This window comes from Ascaphus truei, chromosome 1, assembly GCF_040206685.1.
Source record: "Ascaphus truei isolate aAscTru1 chromosome 1, aAscTru1.hap1, whole genome shotgun sequence".
NCBI classification, from domain to species: Eukaryota; Metazoa; Chordata; class Amphibia; order Anura; family Ascaphidae; genus Ascaphus; species Ascaphus truei.
Genome location: NC_134483.1, coordinates 472492633 through 472512374, shown reverse-complemented (window position 1 = coordinate 472512374; position 19742 = coordinate 472492633). Strand labels below are relative to the sequence as shown.

The window sequence follows — 19742 nt, the reverse complement described above, 5'->3', positions numbered from 1 at the left end:
GGACTCTAGTAAAGAAGTTTGTCCATCCCTCTCCCCCCCCCACCCCCCAAACCCATATTCTAGGTTATGGACAAACTTTTAAAGTAAGCTGAAGTGAACCATAGTAGTGAAAGGCAGAATTGCATGTTTTTGCATGTGTTTTTAATAATACAAAGTTGAAATGAACTTCCGTGGATTTGCAAAGAATTTGAAAAGTTTGTGAAAAAATTTGAGGAACAAATGTTGACAGTTTCGTTTATCTCTAGTATACGCACATTATGGTGGTGGTAGATAATGCCACCAGGTACCCAGAAGTCCCACTTCAGAGTAATACCGCTCGCACAGTTGCTTTTGAACTTGAAAATATATTTGCCAGAGTGGGGTTGCCAGATAAAATCTTAACTGATCAATTCCGGACATCAGTATACCAGAGATGAACGGACTGGTGAAGCGTTTTAATAAGATCTAAAGTCTTTTGCTCTGCAAGTTTATGAAATTCGATGACCATGATTCTTTACACACACTTTACTCTGTGTTTTTCGCAATCCGTAAAGTCCCATTCCCATCCACGGCATTCTTGCCTTTCGACTTCTTATACCGGTGACAACCACATGGAATCCCAGATCTCGTTAAAGGGACTTTGGAAGCGGAGACATGCCGTGCAGAGAATATAGTCTAGTATGTGATACAATTGAGGGAAACAATTTAACAAGTACGTGTAGGAACATTTTCACGAGACAACCTAATGAGGTCAAGAGAGATAGGGGATCTATTCCCTAACGGAAACACCCATCTGAAGGAAAATTGTCCCAAGTGAATGCTGATGTTACTACCATACTCTGAAAGTAAATTGCTGGCAAAAGAGTTAGGGCTATAGAAAATCTTGTGTAGGGAAGGTAGATTATGAGGTCTATATTCCAGATACACTGAGAGGTTTCACAGGTATATCATGTGAACTTTATAAAACCATAGGTTAAAAGGGAAGTGTTTCTTGCATAACCTGTTCAATCTGCACAAGAGTTTGTCCATCAAGCTAGATAAGTACATGACTAATCGCAGCTGATGATTCATGATAAAAGCCTTTCTAACGTGTCACTGCATCAAATGAAGGAGGTAGTTGAGACATTTACGGATGCGTCTACAGAGATTCCTGGGAAGATACAACTGATTGAACATAAAATTGTAATAGACACTTGTGTAAAGGTAACACTAAACAACTAAACAACAGGAGAATTCCCAAACACCTAAATGCCAGTGTACTATATAGCAAAAGTTAAACAAACATGCTGAAACTGGCACTGGTAGAGGAATAAAGCAATGAGTGGTGTAGCCCAATACATCTGGTACCAAAAAAGACGGCCCAACACGATTTTGTGTCGATTTCAGGCACCTAAATGCTGTTTTTAAATGTTACGCCTAACTAACCAATTACTCATATTGAAGAGACGGTATACATCTTGGGTAGAGCTACATTTATCGCTACAATAGATGTATAAAAGGGATAATGGCAAATTTCAGTATTGAGAGAGTCTAGAAAGAAATGCATTTGCTACCTCCAAGGGTTATTTCAGATTATGAGGCTGTCAATTGGGCTACAATATGCTCCTGTGACACTCCAAAGGCTGATTGAAAAAGTGTTACACGGACACACAGAATACAGTGTCGCTTACCTAGATTACATTGTCATCTATAGTACTGATTTGGAAGGTCATCTATTTAAATTGACAGCAATCTTGGGAGACCTGAGAAAGACAGCGTTGACTGCAAACCCGTCAAAGTGTTTTCTTGGTGGTCAAGAAACACAGTAGCTAGTCGATGTGGTAGGCATTGGGATACTCAAATCTATGTTTCACAAAGTGGAGGCCATAAAAGAATGTGCAGTCCTGCGGGCAATGAAGCAGGTACAGTATGACCTTTTTTGGAATGGCTGAGTACTGGAATTCCAGATTTTGCGACTATTGCTGCTCTCTAACAGATCTCACTAAAGCTTCTGCTTTATACAGTATACAAATATGGTTCAGTGGAAAGCAGCTTGCCATGATTCATTTGTGAGATTAAATGATTTGCTCTGTAGTGCCTCTATGTTGTAGGGTCCTGATTTAACAAAGAGCACCCAGTCATGTACATCAGCCAAAAAAAATGTATCCACGGGAAACCCGCTATCCCGCTATTGATAGTGAGACTAGCTACATTATGAAATGGGCCTGCACGACTTTCGGTTATTATCTCTAGGGTCGGAATCTATACTAGAGATGCATCATGCTGCTTTAAAGTTGTTACAACTTATGAAAGACTCCAACACCTGAGTAAGCAGGTGGTACTTTTCACTGCAGCCCTTCACCCTTAAAATACAAAAGAGAGTGATTAAGAGAAATGGCAATGATGATTTCCTGTCCTTTGGTGGCTGTGGTATGGTTTCTGAGGTCAGTGCCCATCCTGAAGTGGATGTATATGTGGCAGTTATTGCTGGTGCTGGGATGCTAGCACAGCATATGTGGGTGCATTGCAGCAAGAGCTAATCAGCCTCTTTGTCTGATAAAAGGCTTACATGAACAGCACACGATGTTCAAACCTGGAGAGAAAATGAATACAGAGAAGCTGCTACTGTAGACTGATTCTAGATCTAGAGAGGGTTAGAAGCCACTAAAGTGAGTAAGGCTCAGACACAGCATTTAGGTGGGGACGTGCAAGGTAATACTATTTTGTTTATTCAAAAAAAAAAAATTCTGTACATACTGTAGTGTTGGCGGTTATTCTAACACAAACCAGTGGCAATCGCCAAAAAGACCCTGGGTCGTGTTTTTAGGCACGTTTAAGGCATTTTTGCATTGACTAATGGCCCATCAGATTAACACCGGGGGACCCTGGCAGTCCCATTCAGTTTGAATGGGACTGCCAAGGACCCCTGCTCTGTTAATCCAATGGGTCATTAGTCAATGCAGAAATGCCTTAAACTTGCCTTAAACCAGCCAGGTTACACACTGCATGTACCCAGCATGTAACTGGGCTAGTTTAAGGCAAGCCTTATGTAAGGGGGTCACTCCCGGTTCCCCTGATCTTCCCTTGCCCCCTGCCTTACCCCTGTGGCAGTGGGGGAAGGGAACGGCGACTTCTCCCAGTTGGCTCCGCCATCTTGGCCGGCGCCGTCGGTGTCCTGGTGCTCACGCATGCGTGAAGGCGTGCGCATGTGCGGGCGACATCGGGCGCCATCTTGGAGGTGGCGGGAGGCTCTGGAGTACCTCCACTGGTGGGCGCCGCTATGTTGCTTGGCATCACCATATTGGGGATACTTGCGCATGCACGAAGGGTTGCGCATCCGCAGATAGGCGCGGCAGCCATCTTAGTACCAGTAGGAGAGGAGCGGAAGAGCGCGCGCGGCGAAGCGGGCCACAATAGTTCGCGCAGGCGCCGAAAGGCATTGCGGCGGCCATTACAGGTAGCGCAGGCACAGAAACAGAGGCATAGATGGCCATTAGAGAGGCGCCCATGCGGTCTCCATAGGCAGGAGCTTCCTGGGGAACGGCAACTCCCAGCAGGCTTAGAGGCAGGTGAGTCAGATGATTGCAGGCAGCCAATAATGTTTGCAGTTTCCCCTGCAGAGAGTGGATACATTGTATGGGCAATGTGCTGTGAGTCAGTTGGTGCTGGGATAAGGTAAGGGGAAGGGTGTTTAGGTGCAGGGAGCAAGTGGCCCCTTGCACTAGGCCAGAAAACCCCCCTTAGGCCCCAGCAAGACCCCACTCCCCTTCAGTTTGTGACTGCTTTAGGGAAGGCCCCTTAGGTAGGGACTTTGCCCTGTTAGCAGTCAGTTTAGTCAGTGACACAGCTGCAGTGCTTTGTGCTCTGACAAGAAGGGTCAGTGTTGCTCTGAATCATTCTCTGCAGAGCAGAGACAGAGACTGTATGAGCGGTGAGCTTGCTCAGAAGGAGACCCTCATCGCTGAGGATTCGGCGCTGGACACAGACGGGTCCTCTTCCACAGTTCTGCGGTACCCGGTTGCAGGAGAGCCGGGCAGGTATTATCCAAGTCACCAAGTGCACCACCTATACACTTCATCTTAGTGGGCAGCGCTGTCCCACAAGTGGGTGGGGTTGTGGAACTCTCGGGACTTTGAGTACAAGGACTTTGGGAATACTGTGTGGGGTTAAGGCCCTGCGAGGTGTGTGGATAGTTGTGATTAGTAGTGTTACAGGGTGACAATGAAGTTATGTACTGTTGATTTCATATTGTTGATGCATGTGTATTGTGTTATCTGCCCATATAGTAAACCTGTGTTATATATACCTTGGGGTATGTGGTTCATATATGTGGGTCCTGTGTAGGGGACATTCTACACTCCTAGAATCCTGCACAGGTGGAGGAGCTGTAATTATAAGATCGTTCCAGAGGATTCACCCCAGGCTCTCACTAGCGGAGGCTCAGACCTCCTGTGAGCCTGAGAGGTATATTGCACCACACCTGGTAACATATAGGTTCCCCCTCACATGCACTCTATATGCGATTGGGTGGGGGAATACCCGTTACACTTAGAATACTCATTGTCTCTTCTGTATGCTTGTGCTGTACTACAGCTGCTCTTAAGAGCTGCTGAATGTAAGCCTCTGCCTGTGTGAGAGTCTGGATCTACAACACATCTTGAGAAATGTCTAAGGTAGGGATCACAACATTGACCACTTTATACCATTTAAATACTATTTAAAGTAGACCATGTGAGTGTTTTCTAACTGTAATTTGCATGTTAAGCTGGAAAATGTCCTTGCACTGGATAGCACCCGTGGCAGTATTGTATTGTATGTCTTTATTTATATAGCGCCAAAAGTGTACTCAGCGCTTCACAAAGAATACAGTACAGGGAATTATAATTATACAATAAGTGCAGCAAAATCAGACAATAGGAAAGGAAATCCCTGCCCCGAAGAGCTTACAATCTAAGAGGTTTAATGGGAAACTTACAGAGAAAGCTGGGGAGGGAATAAGTGCTGTAGACGGCAGTGCTTGGTCACAATGGGTGGTAGGAGTGACTGAGTGTGGGACAATAGCCATGAGTGCAGGCTATTGGGATGCTTGATTTGTGGGGTAAAATTTAAAGAAGGTCAGTGTTAAATGAATTATTCAGCAGTATTGAATGCAGCGTAAGTGCTCCTGCTATACCCTATCTACAACACAGCTATGAATCAATCCTGTTACAGTAAACCTGTATCTCCAAGGCTTTTCAGAGCAACACTTGGGCAATTATTATTGAGAGACAGGGGCAGAAAGATAGAGACTATTTGTCATTAGAGTACCAAGTGCTACATATACCTCCTTGAACACACCATTTAACAACACATGGAGAGATACCTGTGCACAAAAAGGAGCACGCCTCCAATACCGGAGTGACCCCTTTTTCTCGGCTCCTAGTGTCACACTGGAAGAACTTGGTAAAAAGCAATGCTTAGTCTCACAGGCCAAATAAATGGTCATGGGTTGTGGTGGGCTGGGCATGTATGAAAGTAAAAAATAGAAATGGGCACTAGAAACTTTTATAAAACAGATGCGTCTTTATTGAACACATTCCAGAATCACATAAAAAATATAGATCCATATGAGAAAATATAAAACACAGATCAAAAATAGAATGGTTGGGAAATCACCTTATCGAGGGTCCTGGGCCTACCCAGAGGACATACTTATCTTGACGCCAATTGAAAGGGACGTGGATAGAAGTATTCCTTGGATTTCATTATACACTGGAGCCTTTCTCTGTGGAGACTATATATTCCCGTCCCTCAGATAGATAGGAAAATATTGGATACCGCCTCCATTTATCTTCTTGCACTAATAATCACTAATTCGCTTCCTTATCCTTTCCAAAGGTTATGAAAAGTGCACGCTGCTATACTTAAAAATAATAAAGACAAAGTGACATGGCCAAACTACAGACTAACAACACTTAAGCTATTTACAGGACTACAGTAACTCACAAATCTCTGAAGTTCTAATTGAATTGAACTCCTTCTAGAATAGGGGTGTGGCTATTTATAGCAATTTACTTTACATGGGTATAATTACCCATGATGACATCAGTGGTGATGAGCTAAAATAGATGGGGAAGAACCTTATGATCCTATACAATTTTACCTCTTCTACCAATTAACCCTTTAACCTCACACTAGCCAACAAATGAGGAGACTACACCTGGGAAAATGTCAATTGAACTAATTTAAATATACTTTACATATTCATATTAGCATATATCACAGGTGCTCCGTTTTGTTCACAGGTGTCTCTCCATGTGCTGTATAAGGGCTGTTATATAGTGTGTGGGGCCGTGCCTGTTCGAAGGTGCGTGCATGTGCCGCATGCTTTTTGGAAGTATACTGTGAGAGCTGTGTGTGTGTGTGTGTGTGTGTGTGTGTGTGTGTGTGTGTGTGTGTGTGTGTGTGTGTGTGTGTGTGTGTGTGTGTGTGTGTGTGTGTGTGTGTGTGTGTGTGTGTGTGTGTGTGTGTGTGTTTTATTAATTATTAAAAAAAAACATTGATAAAAATAAAATATTTATTAAATTTGTGCAGACACACAAATACATACACACATCACACACATATACATACATACACATGCATACATAGATACACACACACACACATATACATACAGTACATTCAGCACCGGTAGCGGCGCGAAAAGATGATTTTCCCTGTCTTCGCCCTGTCTGTCGGCTCCCCGCTCCCTGCGTGCGCGCGGCCCTTGTATAGAAGGGCTGACTAACCTCAGCCATCTATAACTGCCGTGCGCGCGCAGGGCGTAGCACGCCCCACCACTATAGAACGGCCCTTAAGGTGCGTTTTAGGGGAGGTATATATTAACTTGGGACCCTCTCTCCAACTTATCATGCCTATGCTAATGAGATCATGAACGGCTGTTGATTTCCATATGATTATTTTTGTGAATTTGCATTAACATCAGGGAACATAATGTCCATTACTGATTTTTATAACAATACATTATCAACACGGAGTTAACAGAGTTCTTGGATGTAAACCTTGAAAGGTTAAAGCTTGCATTTGTGGGGGTGGGGGGGAGGGTTGCTAGAAGCGCCAGTTTAATCTTTTTTCTGCAGCTGGATCTTTGCCTTTAAGGAGTTGCCCCCACTAGTGATAACAAATTTGCATGCCCCTTGTCATCTGCACCCCCCCCCCCTCCCCAAGCGTGGTTTGCTGATAAGCCTTTATTTTTCCTTGGTTCAGCATGCTGCCGGCTTTGCTTGCTTCAGCGTACCATCTCTATACTTTTGGGTGTTCCCTCACATCTACCGCCAGTATTTCCTTCCAGCACCTACTCCAGTTCAACTTCTATACACCTAACACCCGCATTATTATTTCCTCTTTAAAGTCATTGGGGGAGGGCCATAAACAATTGATGGGCTGAAAATGGTGATGATTATGCGCCATACTATGTATCAATTATTTTTAAATCTTTCAAAATAATTAAAACTAGAATTCCATTAATTGACTTGTTAGCATTTTCTAAGGCATAAACTTTGTTTTTATCAGCATACTTGTTTGAATATTACTGTATCTCTTTTACGGCGCTCTTAGGAATAGAAGTACACTCACATAGGCAGTACTAACACAATTTGCAAGATTTGACATGAACCTCATTGCCTTACTTTTTCTTTTTCTTAATGTAAAACCTTTTATATCGACAAGTAAAAGCTTTTTCATTTAGTCAGTTTCAGAATAATTTAATTATAGCTCAGTGCTCTTACCAATGCTATAAAGAGGAGCATAATCTTACAGTATTTCACTGTATCAATTACCTGTATCATTATTTCCTTTTGTCATAAAGAACAACACTTTGGGAGATAAGAAGCTACTGTATGAAAATAAGTTGCATTATTTTCTCAATATGCCAAAGAAAGAATAGACCCCTGAGATGGCGTGACTGTCTAATATTGTCTAATATATACAGTATGCTCACAGTTAGTAGTTGCTAATAAGAAAGCATTAGAATAACCTTATAAATTACATGGAAATGTGCGTCTGACAAATCCTTGAAAAGTACATTTACTGTATGTTTACAATTAATGGATAGGAGAAGAACTCAGGCGGTGCATCTGCTCCTGAGAAGAAATGTTGCAGACCAGGACTCTTTACTGGTAAATAGCTTTATTGGCACACAGCAGCCGAAAAAAACACACTTATGCGTTTCGCACGTCACTCCGCGCTTTATCAAAGAAAAATCCCATAAATAAGTTGGCATACGATGGGGCAAAAGAAGTGCCCATGGCCGTACCACGTGATTGTAAAAAAAATTGTGCATCAAACATAAAATAATTGTGTGTTAATATGAAAATTATCGAGTCCAACAAAAATGTTTGTTGGGCCCCTGACATATTAGATTTTTTTAAATAGTATTGGACTGCAGCCACTCCCTGGGTATGTCATATATAATGCTGTAAAGAGAGGACACGTCTAGTGTTATCCATATGAAAGTTTTTAACCAAATAAAATCTTTTAATGAACGTATTAGAGCCGCCGAGTCCCGAATGAAGGAAGGTAACAATCTCACTAGTGGTTGCAGAAAGGAATCTATTAATTGTAATACCCAATTTGTTGTCTATTTTGTTAAATGTGATTGCAATATGGGCTACGTGGGCCGAACAATTAGACCCTTGAAACAACGCATTATGGAACATGTTAGAGCAATAAAACATAAAGATTAAAATGTTCCAGTCTCAAGACACATTACACAGTGTAGTAAAGGAGGATTGAATAATTTTACCTTCACGGGAATTGAACAAATCAAACCATTAACGAGAGGAGGAGATAGATTGAGGTTAATTAACCAGAGAGAAATGTTGTGGATTTTTCTGTTGGACACACACAGTCCACCCGGAATGAATGTAGACTGGGACAGCAACATTTTTTATAATTAAATTATCAATATCAATGCTGTTAAGATTATATATATTTTTTTCCCCTTCACTTTCCCCTCCTCCTTTCCTTTCCCCTCCCCCTTTCCTCCCCCCTCCCTCCCCCCCTCCCTCACCCCCCCTTACCCTCCTTCCGCTCTCTCCATTTCCCCTTCCCCCGCCCCTTCTTCTTCCCCCCATTTCTCTCCCCCCCTCACTTTCCCTTCCCCCCCCCTTTCCCCTCCCCTCCCCTTCCCTCATTCTCCTCCCCTCTCCTTTCTTCTCTTTCCTCCTCCCCTTCCCCCCTTCCTTATCTTTATGAACAAATGTAACTTTCATATACTGTAGTTAAAATATTATTCTGTTTGATATACATCTCTTTTTGGGTATGAGTTAACAATTTTGATATCATAGATATTGAATATCTTTAAAAATAATTTTATATGTCTATAGTGTTTTTCTGCTTGACATTCACTTATTTGTGGGAATGAGTTAAGAACTCTGACATTATTAAAAAAGATAATTAATAATATATGCCATATAATAAAACCATGTATTATTCTTCAAACTGAGTCATATACCAGGGAGTAAGATATTGTTACCATCTGCATTACTAAATTACAAAATCCTCTATGCCATTGTGAGTTTGTGATAAATAATTTTTAGTATGTTTTTAATATATATCATTGTGGTGATTTTCTGTTAGATTAATGTCAGCCGTAAAGTTCTTTATTAGTTTATGTTTAAGAGCTATGGGAAGGTTAACTATGAAATAGGTGTTTAGCAAATGATTCTTGTTTGTTTATATATATATTTATATCTAACAAAGTTAGGATCTCCCGCATAGCTAGTTTGTTTTATGTTTGTCCGTCCTTCCTAGTAGTGACGCATGTACCTCCTCAGCCCCCACCTTTGGAGGGGAGGAGTTTTAATCTTGAGTAGGTGGAATAAATAAAATACATGGCCCCTATTGGCTACACTACAGGGAAGTATGGGTATTTTAAGGTGTCCTGTTCACAAGTGTATATCCTCTTTGTTAAAGCGCGAAGTGACGCGCGAAACGCGTAAGAGTGTGTTTTTTTCGGCTGCTATGTGCCAAAAAAGCTTACCAGTAAAGAGTCCCGGTCTGCAACATTTCTTCTCGGGAGCAGATGCACCGCCTGAGTTCTTTTCCTATCCACTATCCACGTTTATCCTGGTTGGAGCACGCTGATGTCCAGGAGCCCTCCCTCTCAAACAGTGAGTTCATTTTATTTATGAGTTTACCCCATGCAAGATATTCCTCGGGACAGAGGCTATTGGGAGGACTCTAACACTGTTAATTATTGTGAGACAATAAGGGGTTAAATTCCACATATGGGACGTCCCTGAGAAGTATTACAAAGAAAGAATTACAATTGTATTACTGCTGGATTCGGCTGAAGTGGCGCCGCTAGGGAGTTTTATACTCCAATTTCTTTTTCAATGTTTACAATTAAGGTCAATATTTATATATGTATATATTTTGTGTTGCCAGGCATTTTGTGAACATGGGATATAGTTATATGAATTACTCCCAACTTTAAATGTCCCTCACCATCTAATTCCACATTATGTTATCATTAATTTTAATTATAGATTTTGAAAATAATTATCGAAGTTGAATGCCATACAGTATATTACCAGTAAGAGAGTAGATCCAAGTGCAAAACAGAAAATCATAGGTCCTGTGAGGTCAGTTTCATTCATAATGCTGCCATCTGCTGCTTTCCATGGATTGAGAACAGTTAAAGTCTTTTGCAAAATGTGATCAAAATTGATGCCCAGTTCTGCAATATAAATAGAGCATGCATGTAAAAAAAATGTTTAACGTCTTCTCAGATGCACACAATGCATGCAGTTCCTACATTTTATTAAACAGTATTCATTATGATGAATGGGGCTATGTATGAAGAAATGGGTATATGCTGAAGCATTTGTGTCTACAAAAACTAGCCTTCAGTCAGTGTAACCCAGCAGCTACAATGTATTCATATATTACTAAGGTAACATTGTCTATTGTTACAGTTTGCAGCTAAAACTGCTGGGAATATTGGCAACAAATTATCACAAAACCGAAAAATGTTTCAAAGATCTTGCATTGATGGGGACATGGGCTAAAACCTTCTATACACAAAGGAAGTTCTGTATTTTTAAACTCATTAAAAATGGCATTAAGAGTTGAATTTAAAAATAAATGTAGTAAGTATTATGTATTACTACAGAACTGATTTATTTGACACAAAAAAACACATGATATTGCATGGATTGCGCTTTTTAACGTACTGTATCATTCATTTTGGACATATTTAGATATTAATGCATTGTCTAGATTTAAAGGCTTAGATTCACTGAAGGTTGATAAGTGAAAAAATTGGCATTGACAGTTGTTTAATGCCAATTTTATTTATTGATCTATTCATTATCACCAGCAGTAAAGCGGTGATAAGTGTTTTTTTAACAGAAGCAATATTTTTAACACGTTTGCAAACAAGCATGTGTAGCATAACTGTTGCCAGCACTGCTAATTGCTCAGGATTTAGACCCGCGTGAAATTCGTAATGACTGTACATCAACTCTAACTTAACCATTTTAGGGTTTATTCAATAACAAGGTATCACCTGGGTAGTTACTCCAAGGACATAGTCCTTAGCATTTATTGATGGCTTCTGAACGTCCGGGTGCATAGTACCAGAGTCCTAAGGTATGGGGGCTGGAGTGGGGGCTGGTTGTCTCAGGGTGTTAGCTCATCAGCTCCCTTGTACTCCTATAGCACTCCAACTTTAATAATACTGTAATCCATGACCTGGCTGCCACCTGGCGCTATACTCAGGCACGTCTGCTCACCCAGTTCGCCTCACTAACTGTTCCTAATTATTTTAACACAAACACAGCGATATATAGCCAAGCCTGAAGCCACACCTAGCTAAAATTGGCCATATCCTACCACTTGTATAGAGGAATTAGCCCATTCGAGCCCTAATGTCAGGCACACATGCAAATGAGTAACACCAAATTACTTATTCACATGCAATTCACCAAACTCTGATACCTGATGATATTGAGCTACCTTCAACATATGTCACCAATTTTAATCACCTACCTCAAATTAGTGTTAAGCCTATCTGTCTTATGTATGGTATAGTATAGGTCACTATATATATATATATATATATATATATATATATATATATATATATATATATATATATATATATATATATATATATATATATATCACCCAGCACACCCACTGCAGAAAGGGATTCTGGGGAATGACATGCAAATGAGCACACAGTGCCACCTTTTGTTTCAAGCTCACATTACATGAACAACCCTTAAGCCAATGCATGCTGCTTTAAACACAGGCTGGGATGAGATGCAAAGCCAGTAAACCCACTCACAGACAGACTGTTTCGACCTTGTGGGTCTCTTCAGTGTGAGGTTGGTTGTCCTAGCTCTGCTTGTTTGAGACTAAGAGTAGGTATTCACCACACATTATTATGATGGTTAAAAAAAGTGACAAAAACCCTCCACAGTAAAACATATAGCAAATGGAAATATTACTGTATGCTCATTTGCATGTCTTAGACAGGTCTGCAAACCTGCCTTTCACCATTATCACCCAGCACACAGCACTTCCACTGCAGCAAGGAATTCTGGCGAATGACATGCAAATGAGCACACAGTACCACCTTTTGTCTCAAGCTCACATTACATGCACAACCCAGACCTGTCTAAGACATGCTGTACTCCCCTGGGACCCCCCAACCCGGCTCAGAACTCTCAGTGGACACTGATCTCCACAACCTTGTTACCATTCCATCTCTTCCACAGGACATTCACATCTAGTATCCAGTGGTGACTATTGTACTTGTACAGCATGGTTCTTGCATTGTGTTTATTTTACACACATTCTATATTTGCAGTTGGTTATTGAGTGGTAATATCTATATCAATAGACTCAGTGCCCCTATTTTATTAACCCTTTTTTTGACCGGCCGGTCATGGGTTAAATGAGCAGGTTATTTACATTTTCTGGTGCTATTCAATTTGCATACTATTACCTATTCTAGTATGCATTATACTCGAATTAATTATTTTTGTGCATTCACCACCATTCATGTTTCTGGGGTTCCGAGGGGACTGTTTTAATATTGTATAATCTATGTGTTTTTCATTTAATAAATTATATCATTATTAATTATTGCTAGAGTGCTTTTGGCAGGATTCTTTCTCTTTTTTCTCTCATTAATTATTTTGTCCCCAGCACCGTCATCAGGTCACTGTTTAATTTATTTGACCTTACTCTTTGATTATAGCAATTTCAAGTTATTTTGTCTAGTTAGTTGTAGGCTTATTTGTGTGTAATATATATATATATATATAGCCAGGCCTGGTTTCACTGGCTAGCAGTCTGCCCTTCTCCTGGCAGTAAGTCCTAGTAAGAGCAAGCCACAAGGAGTAATCATAGGTTTTCCCCACCTCCTGCAGCTTCAGTGACTCACAGAGGAGGCGGTGAAACCAGGCCTTGTGTCCAATCAGGAACTCAGGCTTGCTTCCTGCTATCTCTGTACGAAAGGGGCTGCACTTCCTGATTTAGTCAGTTTGCCTCTACCTTGAGAGAGGCCAGTCTACCCAAACCAGTTGGTAGGGCCCTGCCAATCTGTGGGCCCTCCCTTAGGGGAGCGGCAGAAGACTATTCCTCTTACTCCACCAGGGAGTAAGGGAAGAGCAAGGACAGCTGTGGGGGCCCTGTACCTGCCGTGTTTGTCCAGGGAAACATCCTGAGGGTAAAGGCCTGAATATCCTGTTTGCTGCTGTGTATGCTGTGTGAAGCCTGCAGTGTATAATAAAATGTTCTTGTTTCACTATACCTTCCGCCTGAGACTGCAATGAAGGGAAGAGAACTCTCCTGCAGGAGATTGCTCCCCTCATTTCAGGGCACTGTCACTGTGAGTACCTTACCAGTCTATACTCCAGAAGCCCGTTCTGACATCCCCTACAATCATGCGGGAGACTCAGATCTACTGTAAACCAGCAGGTATGCACCACCACACTCCATGTAGCAGCAACATCTCCCAGAGAGGGGGGGGGGGGGGAGGGGGTATGGGCTACATATATGTTACGATGTTACAATGAATGAAGCAAAAAAAAGGTTTTTACTTTAAACAGTGCATACTGGAATGTGATCTGTGATTGAAGTCTATCCCTCCCCCCTGTGCAGTATGCATTTTATGACTCGGGGTGTTAAATGGTCCCTGAATGTTACTGATGTGTAATGTGTAATGTGTGTGTGTGAGTGTGTGTGAGTGTGTGTGAGTGTGTGTGAGTGTGTGTGAGTGTGTGAGAGTGTGTGAGAGTGTGTGAGAGTGTGTGAGAGTGTGTGAGAGTGTGTGAGAGTGTGTGAGAGTGTGTGAGAGTGTGTGAGAGTGTGTGAGAGTGTGTGAGAGTGTGTGAGAGAATATAAATTGGTAAAGAGCCCACAGGGTATACAGCGCTTTACAACAGGTGTGTGGAGTGGGAGTGTATATCAATGGTGCGGGTAGGTGTGGAAATGTAAGAGGCTGTGGCATAACTAAAGGTGTGTGTAGATACTATGTGGTCCCTACTGGTAGATTATATATATATATTTTTATATATATATATATATATATATATATATATATTTATATTTATACACACACACACACACACACGAAGAAAAAAGTAGGTCTACAAAAAGCACTCAAAAATAGATGGAAAAATAAGATGGATTTTATTAACAACACAGAAAAAATAAATAAAAACATAAAATAACACCAACCGCTAAACTCCAAAATAATGTAGCTGCAAAGAATATATAAATGGAACCCAAAAGTAAAGTAATTAAATATATGAATGGAAAAACAATAACAATAACTAAATTACCTAATGAAAAAACAAAAACATAAATGAGAATCAAAATACACCTCTAGAGATACATGAATAAATATACATACAAAACAGGGGGGAAATAATTTCCCCTGAAATGTAACACAGACCGGCCGGTCATGTAATAGACTCATATATAGAGTATAGCATAAATGTATCAAAAAGTAAGCCAAAACCACAGAACTGTAAGGCAGAGAAAAATTTGAAGATGGTAATGAAATCTGCCTAATAAGTCTAATGCTCAATTGTAAGGACAGTACTATACTCATGAATGGTAAGTATTGGTAATAGTAACTGATATGGTACTTCCAAGCACATAAAGGATATGAGACAGTCACATAGAGTGCCCATGGTAAGGCTAATGAATGATTCTCAAATAGTTAAGTTGCAAAAAAGTCCATGATAAAAATTAGCAGCAAAAAATCAGTTAGTAGACATCTATCTCCCAGTTGCCTGAAAGTACAAACCCACGGTGCATGATGATAATTAAATGCTCAGTCCAGAAGGTAGGAAAAAAACCTGGGGCCAGGCAGCTCCGTTACAGACTATGGGTTGTAATACTTGCATGGCGCCACATTGCGTGGAGAGGAAAAATGTCCGTATGAGATGTAAACATCCTGTGATGGAAGACCCCCGGTTCCCTCCGCATTGAGGTTAACACGCAGCAGGCAGTACAGCAAGACGTAAACTGGAGCAGCAATGACTGGAGAAAATAAAGGCGTTGCGGTGCAGGAACTCCGACGGCCGTTTCGCCGTAAGGCACACTCCATGGTTTAATAAATTATACAATTATTTACTGTTTTTACTTGATTCTAAGATACCATCAAATGATGTAAGTCGCACCATTGATTTAATAACAGCTTTTCAGGGGAAAAAAACAAACACTACATTATATGTACATAATAATTGACAATGACAATTTAAATGAAGGTACCTTCAGCCTCTCGTAGGGCAATAGCATCCTCCTGCTCAGAACTACAGGTGGTTCGCTAGGGTTGGCAGCATTCCATTCTAGGAATGTCGCACCACTACGTAGGAGATCACGTGATCTTCAGTTGACTCGCATTAGCTGCCATATTGGTACAGGAACCATTCAGTTACAAATACTCCTTTTTCAATATTTGCCATCACATACAAAGCTGTTATTCCCGATTGGGGAGGAGGAGAAAGGATATGTCTTCACATCTTATTGGACAAAAAAAACTGATCAGGGGCATTATAACAATATAACATTTTTACATATACTGTACTTCTATTGAAATGGCCAACTACATCACAACTTACTCCTCTTCCTAGAGGCTGACAAATTTATTTTGACATTGATTGTAAGATGTATCCCCATTTCAGAAACTTTAAAATGTTAAAAAAAAGTGTGTGTCTTAGAATCAAGGAAATACAGTAATATAATTGCAGGAGTGGTTCGATGTGCACTTACAGAATCGTTAAAATAAAATTCATAGGAGATAAAATGTGTATAGTCACCGTCCTGGACCTGGATACCACCGGCAAGTAGTCCGAAGATAAAGTCCTAGGTTCTGGAAAAAGGCGTCCGCATGGGCTAAACCACCAAACAAATTGTATCTTCAATGATGGATAGAAAGATATAATAATAAATATATAGCCAGAACTGAGGACCAGTACTTGCCAGGGTTAAATAACCTGAGGAAGTTACAGTGTCAGGTGATGGGTGGAATTTTGATACAGTGACATACAGCTGAACTCCGTTATAACGCGGTGCTCGGGGTCTAAACAATGCGATCGCGTTATAACCGTATCACGGAAATAAAATGGCCACAGTCAGGGGTTCCGTGTGGCAGGACTTACCTGGCATCAAGGGTGTGTGTGTGTGTGTGTGTGTGTGTGTGTGTGTGTGTGTGTGTGTGTGTGTGTGTGTGTGTGTGTGTGTGTGTGTGTGTGTGTGTGTGTGTGTGTGTGTGTGTGTGTGTGTGTGTGTGTGTGTGTGTGTGTGTGTGTGGGCGGAGCGTAAAGGGGAAAGTGAGAGACGGTGGCAACACCTAAGTTAGAAGGTAAGTAAACATGGCCAAAGTGTTTTGAATTTGGAATCAACTTGTCTTAATATTATTTTGGTTGAGTCAAGGATAGAGAAAGGAAGGCTGGTAGCTCTGTGAGGTCTCTATACCAAGGTTGCAAAGTGATGACTGCAGGAAACAGCCACACGTCACCACTGTCTAAGACTCAAGCAAATACTGTTCTGGCTTTTCCTCAGATGTAATGCGGTTCCGGAAAAAGTGACATATGTTACATCTTTATCATGCAGGGGTTAGTGTACTTATGCTATAGTTAAAAATGGCCACTCCTTTATTTATTTTTCATTGTTCAAGTGGTTCCTGGTTTTAATCTACTGTATCATCCTAATGGTAAAGTGTAGCAACTGTGAAGGTGATGTAAAAGCTGGTAACCAAAAGCAATCCAAATAGGAAGCACCTGGTTTGCTCATCTGCATGCAGTTCAGAAGCTGCTGGCTCAGTGTCACAGCGTAAAGTTTGGTCTAGAAAATGAGGGGCAAAGCTTTGGTAAATTGCTCTGGGAAAACATCATCAACAGTTCATGCAATAATGGCATTTGTGCTATTGCATTTTAAAAAGACAGTATGACAGCAAAGTCGTACAAAGCATCTCACACTCCAAACTTGCAGTATATGTATGTTATGTCTGCATTTTATTCACCTGACTAATGTTTCTGCCCTGCTTCCCTGGCCGAGCCGCACTGACAAGCTGCAGGCTTCATTGTGTGCTCTTGCTGCCGGCGCTCCCCCTTCTCCTCGGCATCAAATGACACCACGGGGTCACGTGATGTGCCGTTGAAATGGTGACGTAACATCACAGGACCCCGCTGGGTCATTTGATGCAGGAGCCAAGGAGGAGGGGGTGCGTCGGCAGCAAGAGCACAGAATCAGAAAGGTAGGAGATCTGCTTAAATCGGGAGTGTAACAGGGGACTTATCCCTGTTCACAAATGTGCCTCTAATCCAGCAGTGTGGTGGTTAACTGCTGGTAGGCAATTAACTAACACCACCTGGCTGATTACAGGTGGTAGGAAAAGCCTGCCTCTGAGACAGGAAGTGAGACTCCTTAGCTCACACCTGAGCTGAACTAGGAGATAGAGCAGAGATTCCTTAGTCCACAACTGGGCTGAACCAAGGAAGGACAGATGTCTTGAGCGACAAGCTGACCACAAGACAAAGGGGACAAGATTCTAACCTGGAACCCGGAGATTGCCTTAGCACACACGGGTGCGGATCCAAGAGAGCAGAGAAGCTTCCCCTACAGCAGCCCAGCTAACAGATAAGACTTTTCGTATAAGACTCTATTTTCCAATGACTGTTGTCTATATATATATATATATATATATATACTGTATATATATATATGACTTGGGCTGATGAATAGCTTGGGTAGACACCCAGTTAAAAGGGGCTGGAATATAAGGATACATATATGCCAAAGTGGAGCAGGTTTTGTTTGGCTCACTATTTCGCTTATGTTGATTTTTTTGCTGTGTTTAAAGCGACAGGCACAATAAAGCCTTGTTTTAATTTCACCTTACAACAGTCTCCATTGTGTACCTCTGCACATGTCCTCCTACATATGGTGTCAGAAGTTTGGGGTGAGAGGTGGTCTTTGAAGTTAGGACCCGGAGATTTCCTGTGGAATTTTTTTGTTGTTGTGCTTTTTGCCTACAAACAGCCTGAGCAACTTAAACAATCACATGCAGCAGAGATCAGAGTTAAAGCGACACACCCAGGCAGGAAATCTACACTGCACTGAAACTTACAAAACCACAGATGGACTCTTTTTCCCAATCCCAAGAGGAGAGAGAGACTGCTGAAGCAGGTAAACCTTATTTGCCTATCACAAAGTGTAATATGGTCATTGAAATAGGGGTTTTGCCTTCCAGCCATAGTAAGGGTTCAAGAAGTGAGTTAGCCCTTAAAAGGGATAGGTGTTTGTTGTTTTCAAAAGTTTCGCTGAAGCAGTGAATACAGATGGTGACCCACGAGCGGTACTGAATCTGCAAATAAAGGTTGCCACACCGCATAGGACTACTAGCTGTGAATGGAGTATATGCAGAAAAGTGTGAAAATTGATGCAAGACTGTGCTGAAGCAGGGGACTTTTCCGCAAACAAATGCTGAGTGTAAAATTGCCCTACCGGGGAAAAAGGGATTGCTGAACTGTGTAAAATAAATATTCCACTGCAAAGAATGTTTTTTTTTCTGCAAGTAAAAAAGTCTGCCTATGTATCTTGGGAGTAAAACAGGCACCCAAAGTGTGAAGAGTGAATGCCATAATACCCAAAGATGAGACTGAAAATTACTGAACTCAAGCAGAAAACTAAATTCTGTTTCTGAAGCGGAGGGATTGCACATAGCAAGTAAATAGTGTAACGCAAATGCCTTTGCTGAAGCCAGAAAATGGGCAGCTAGCAAGTACTTTATTTAAAGAAATAGAACCCTGGGAATTTAAAATGGCCACCCAGCTGAAGTCAAATACAGACTCTGTAATAATAGGGAAGAAAATGTGTTCCTAGTGTAAAGAACCCCACCACACGGAACAGTGTCCCTTCAGGCCTTATTCAGACGACGAGAGTGAATGCATGCACAGGAATGCTAATATTGTAAAACTTACCCAAGGGAAGGAAAAGTCTACAGAGAGGCCTGTGAAAGCTACGACCTCTACAAGCAAAATATGCCCACCTGTAGGACTACTGTACAACCATTTGGGGTTCTAGCAAATACAGAGGCAAGAGCTGCAATAGCGCCTCCTGAGGAGAGGAAGAAAAATACACCTGATAGCTCCAAAATGGAGGACAAGATGCAGCGTTCCTGTAATGAACCCTACCCCACGGAAGAGTGGCCCTTCCCGTCCGATGAGGAGGAAGACATCTCTTATGGGAAACCCAAACCGAGTCACACCAAC

At 41.4% G+C, this 19742-nt stretch overlaps 1 protein-coding gene across 1 annotated transcript in view; it reads right to left on the bottom strand.

Moving 5' to 3' along the window:
* The window catches only part of YIPF7 (Yip1 domain family member 7), a 90251-nt gene that overhangs the window by 21221 nt on the left and 49288 nt on the right, over positions 1-19742 (bottom strand). Inside the window, exon 4 of the mRNA XM_075615243.1 lies at positions 10536-10681. Coding sequence (XP_075471358.1) covers positions 10536-10681 — 146 coding nt within the window. The remainder of the gene's footprint in view (positions 1-10535; positions 10682-19742) is intronic.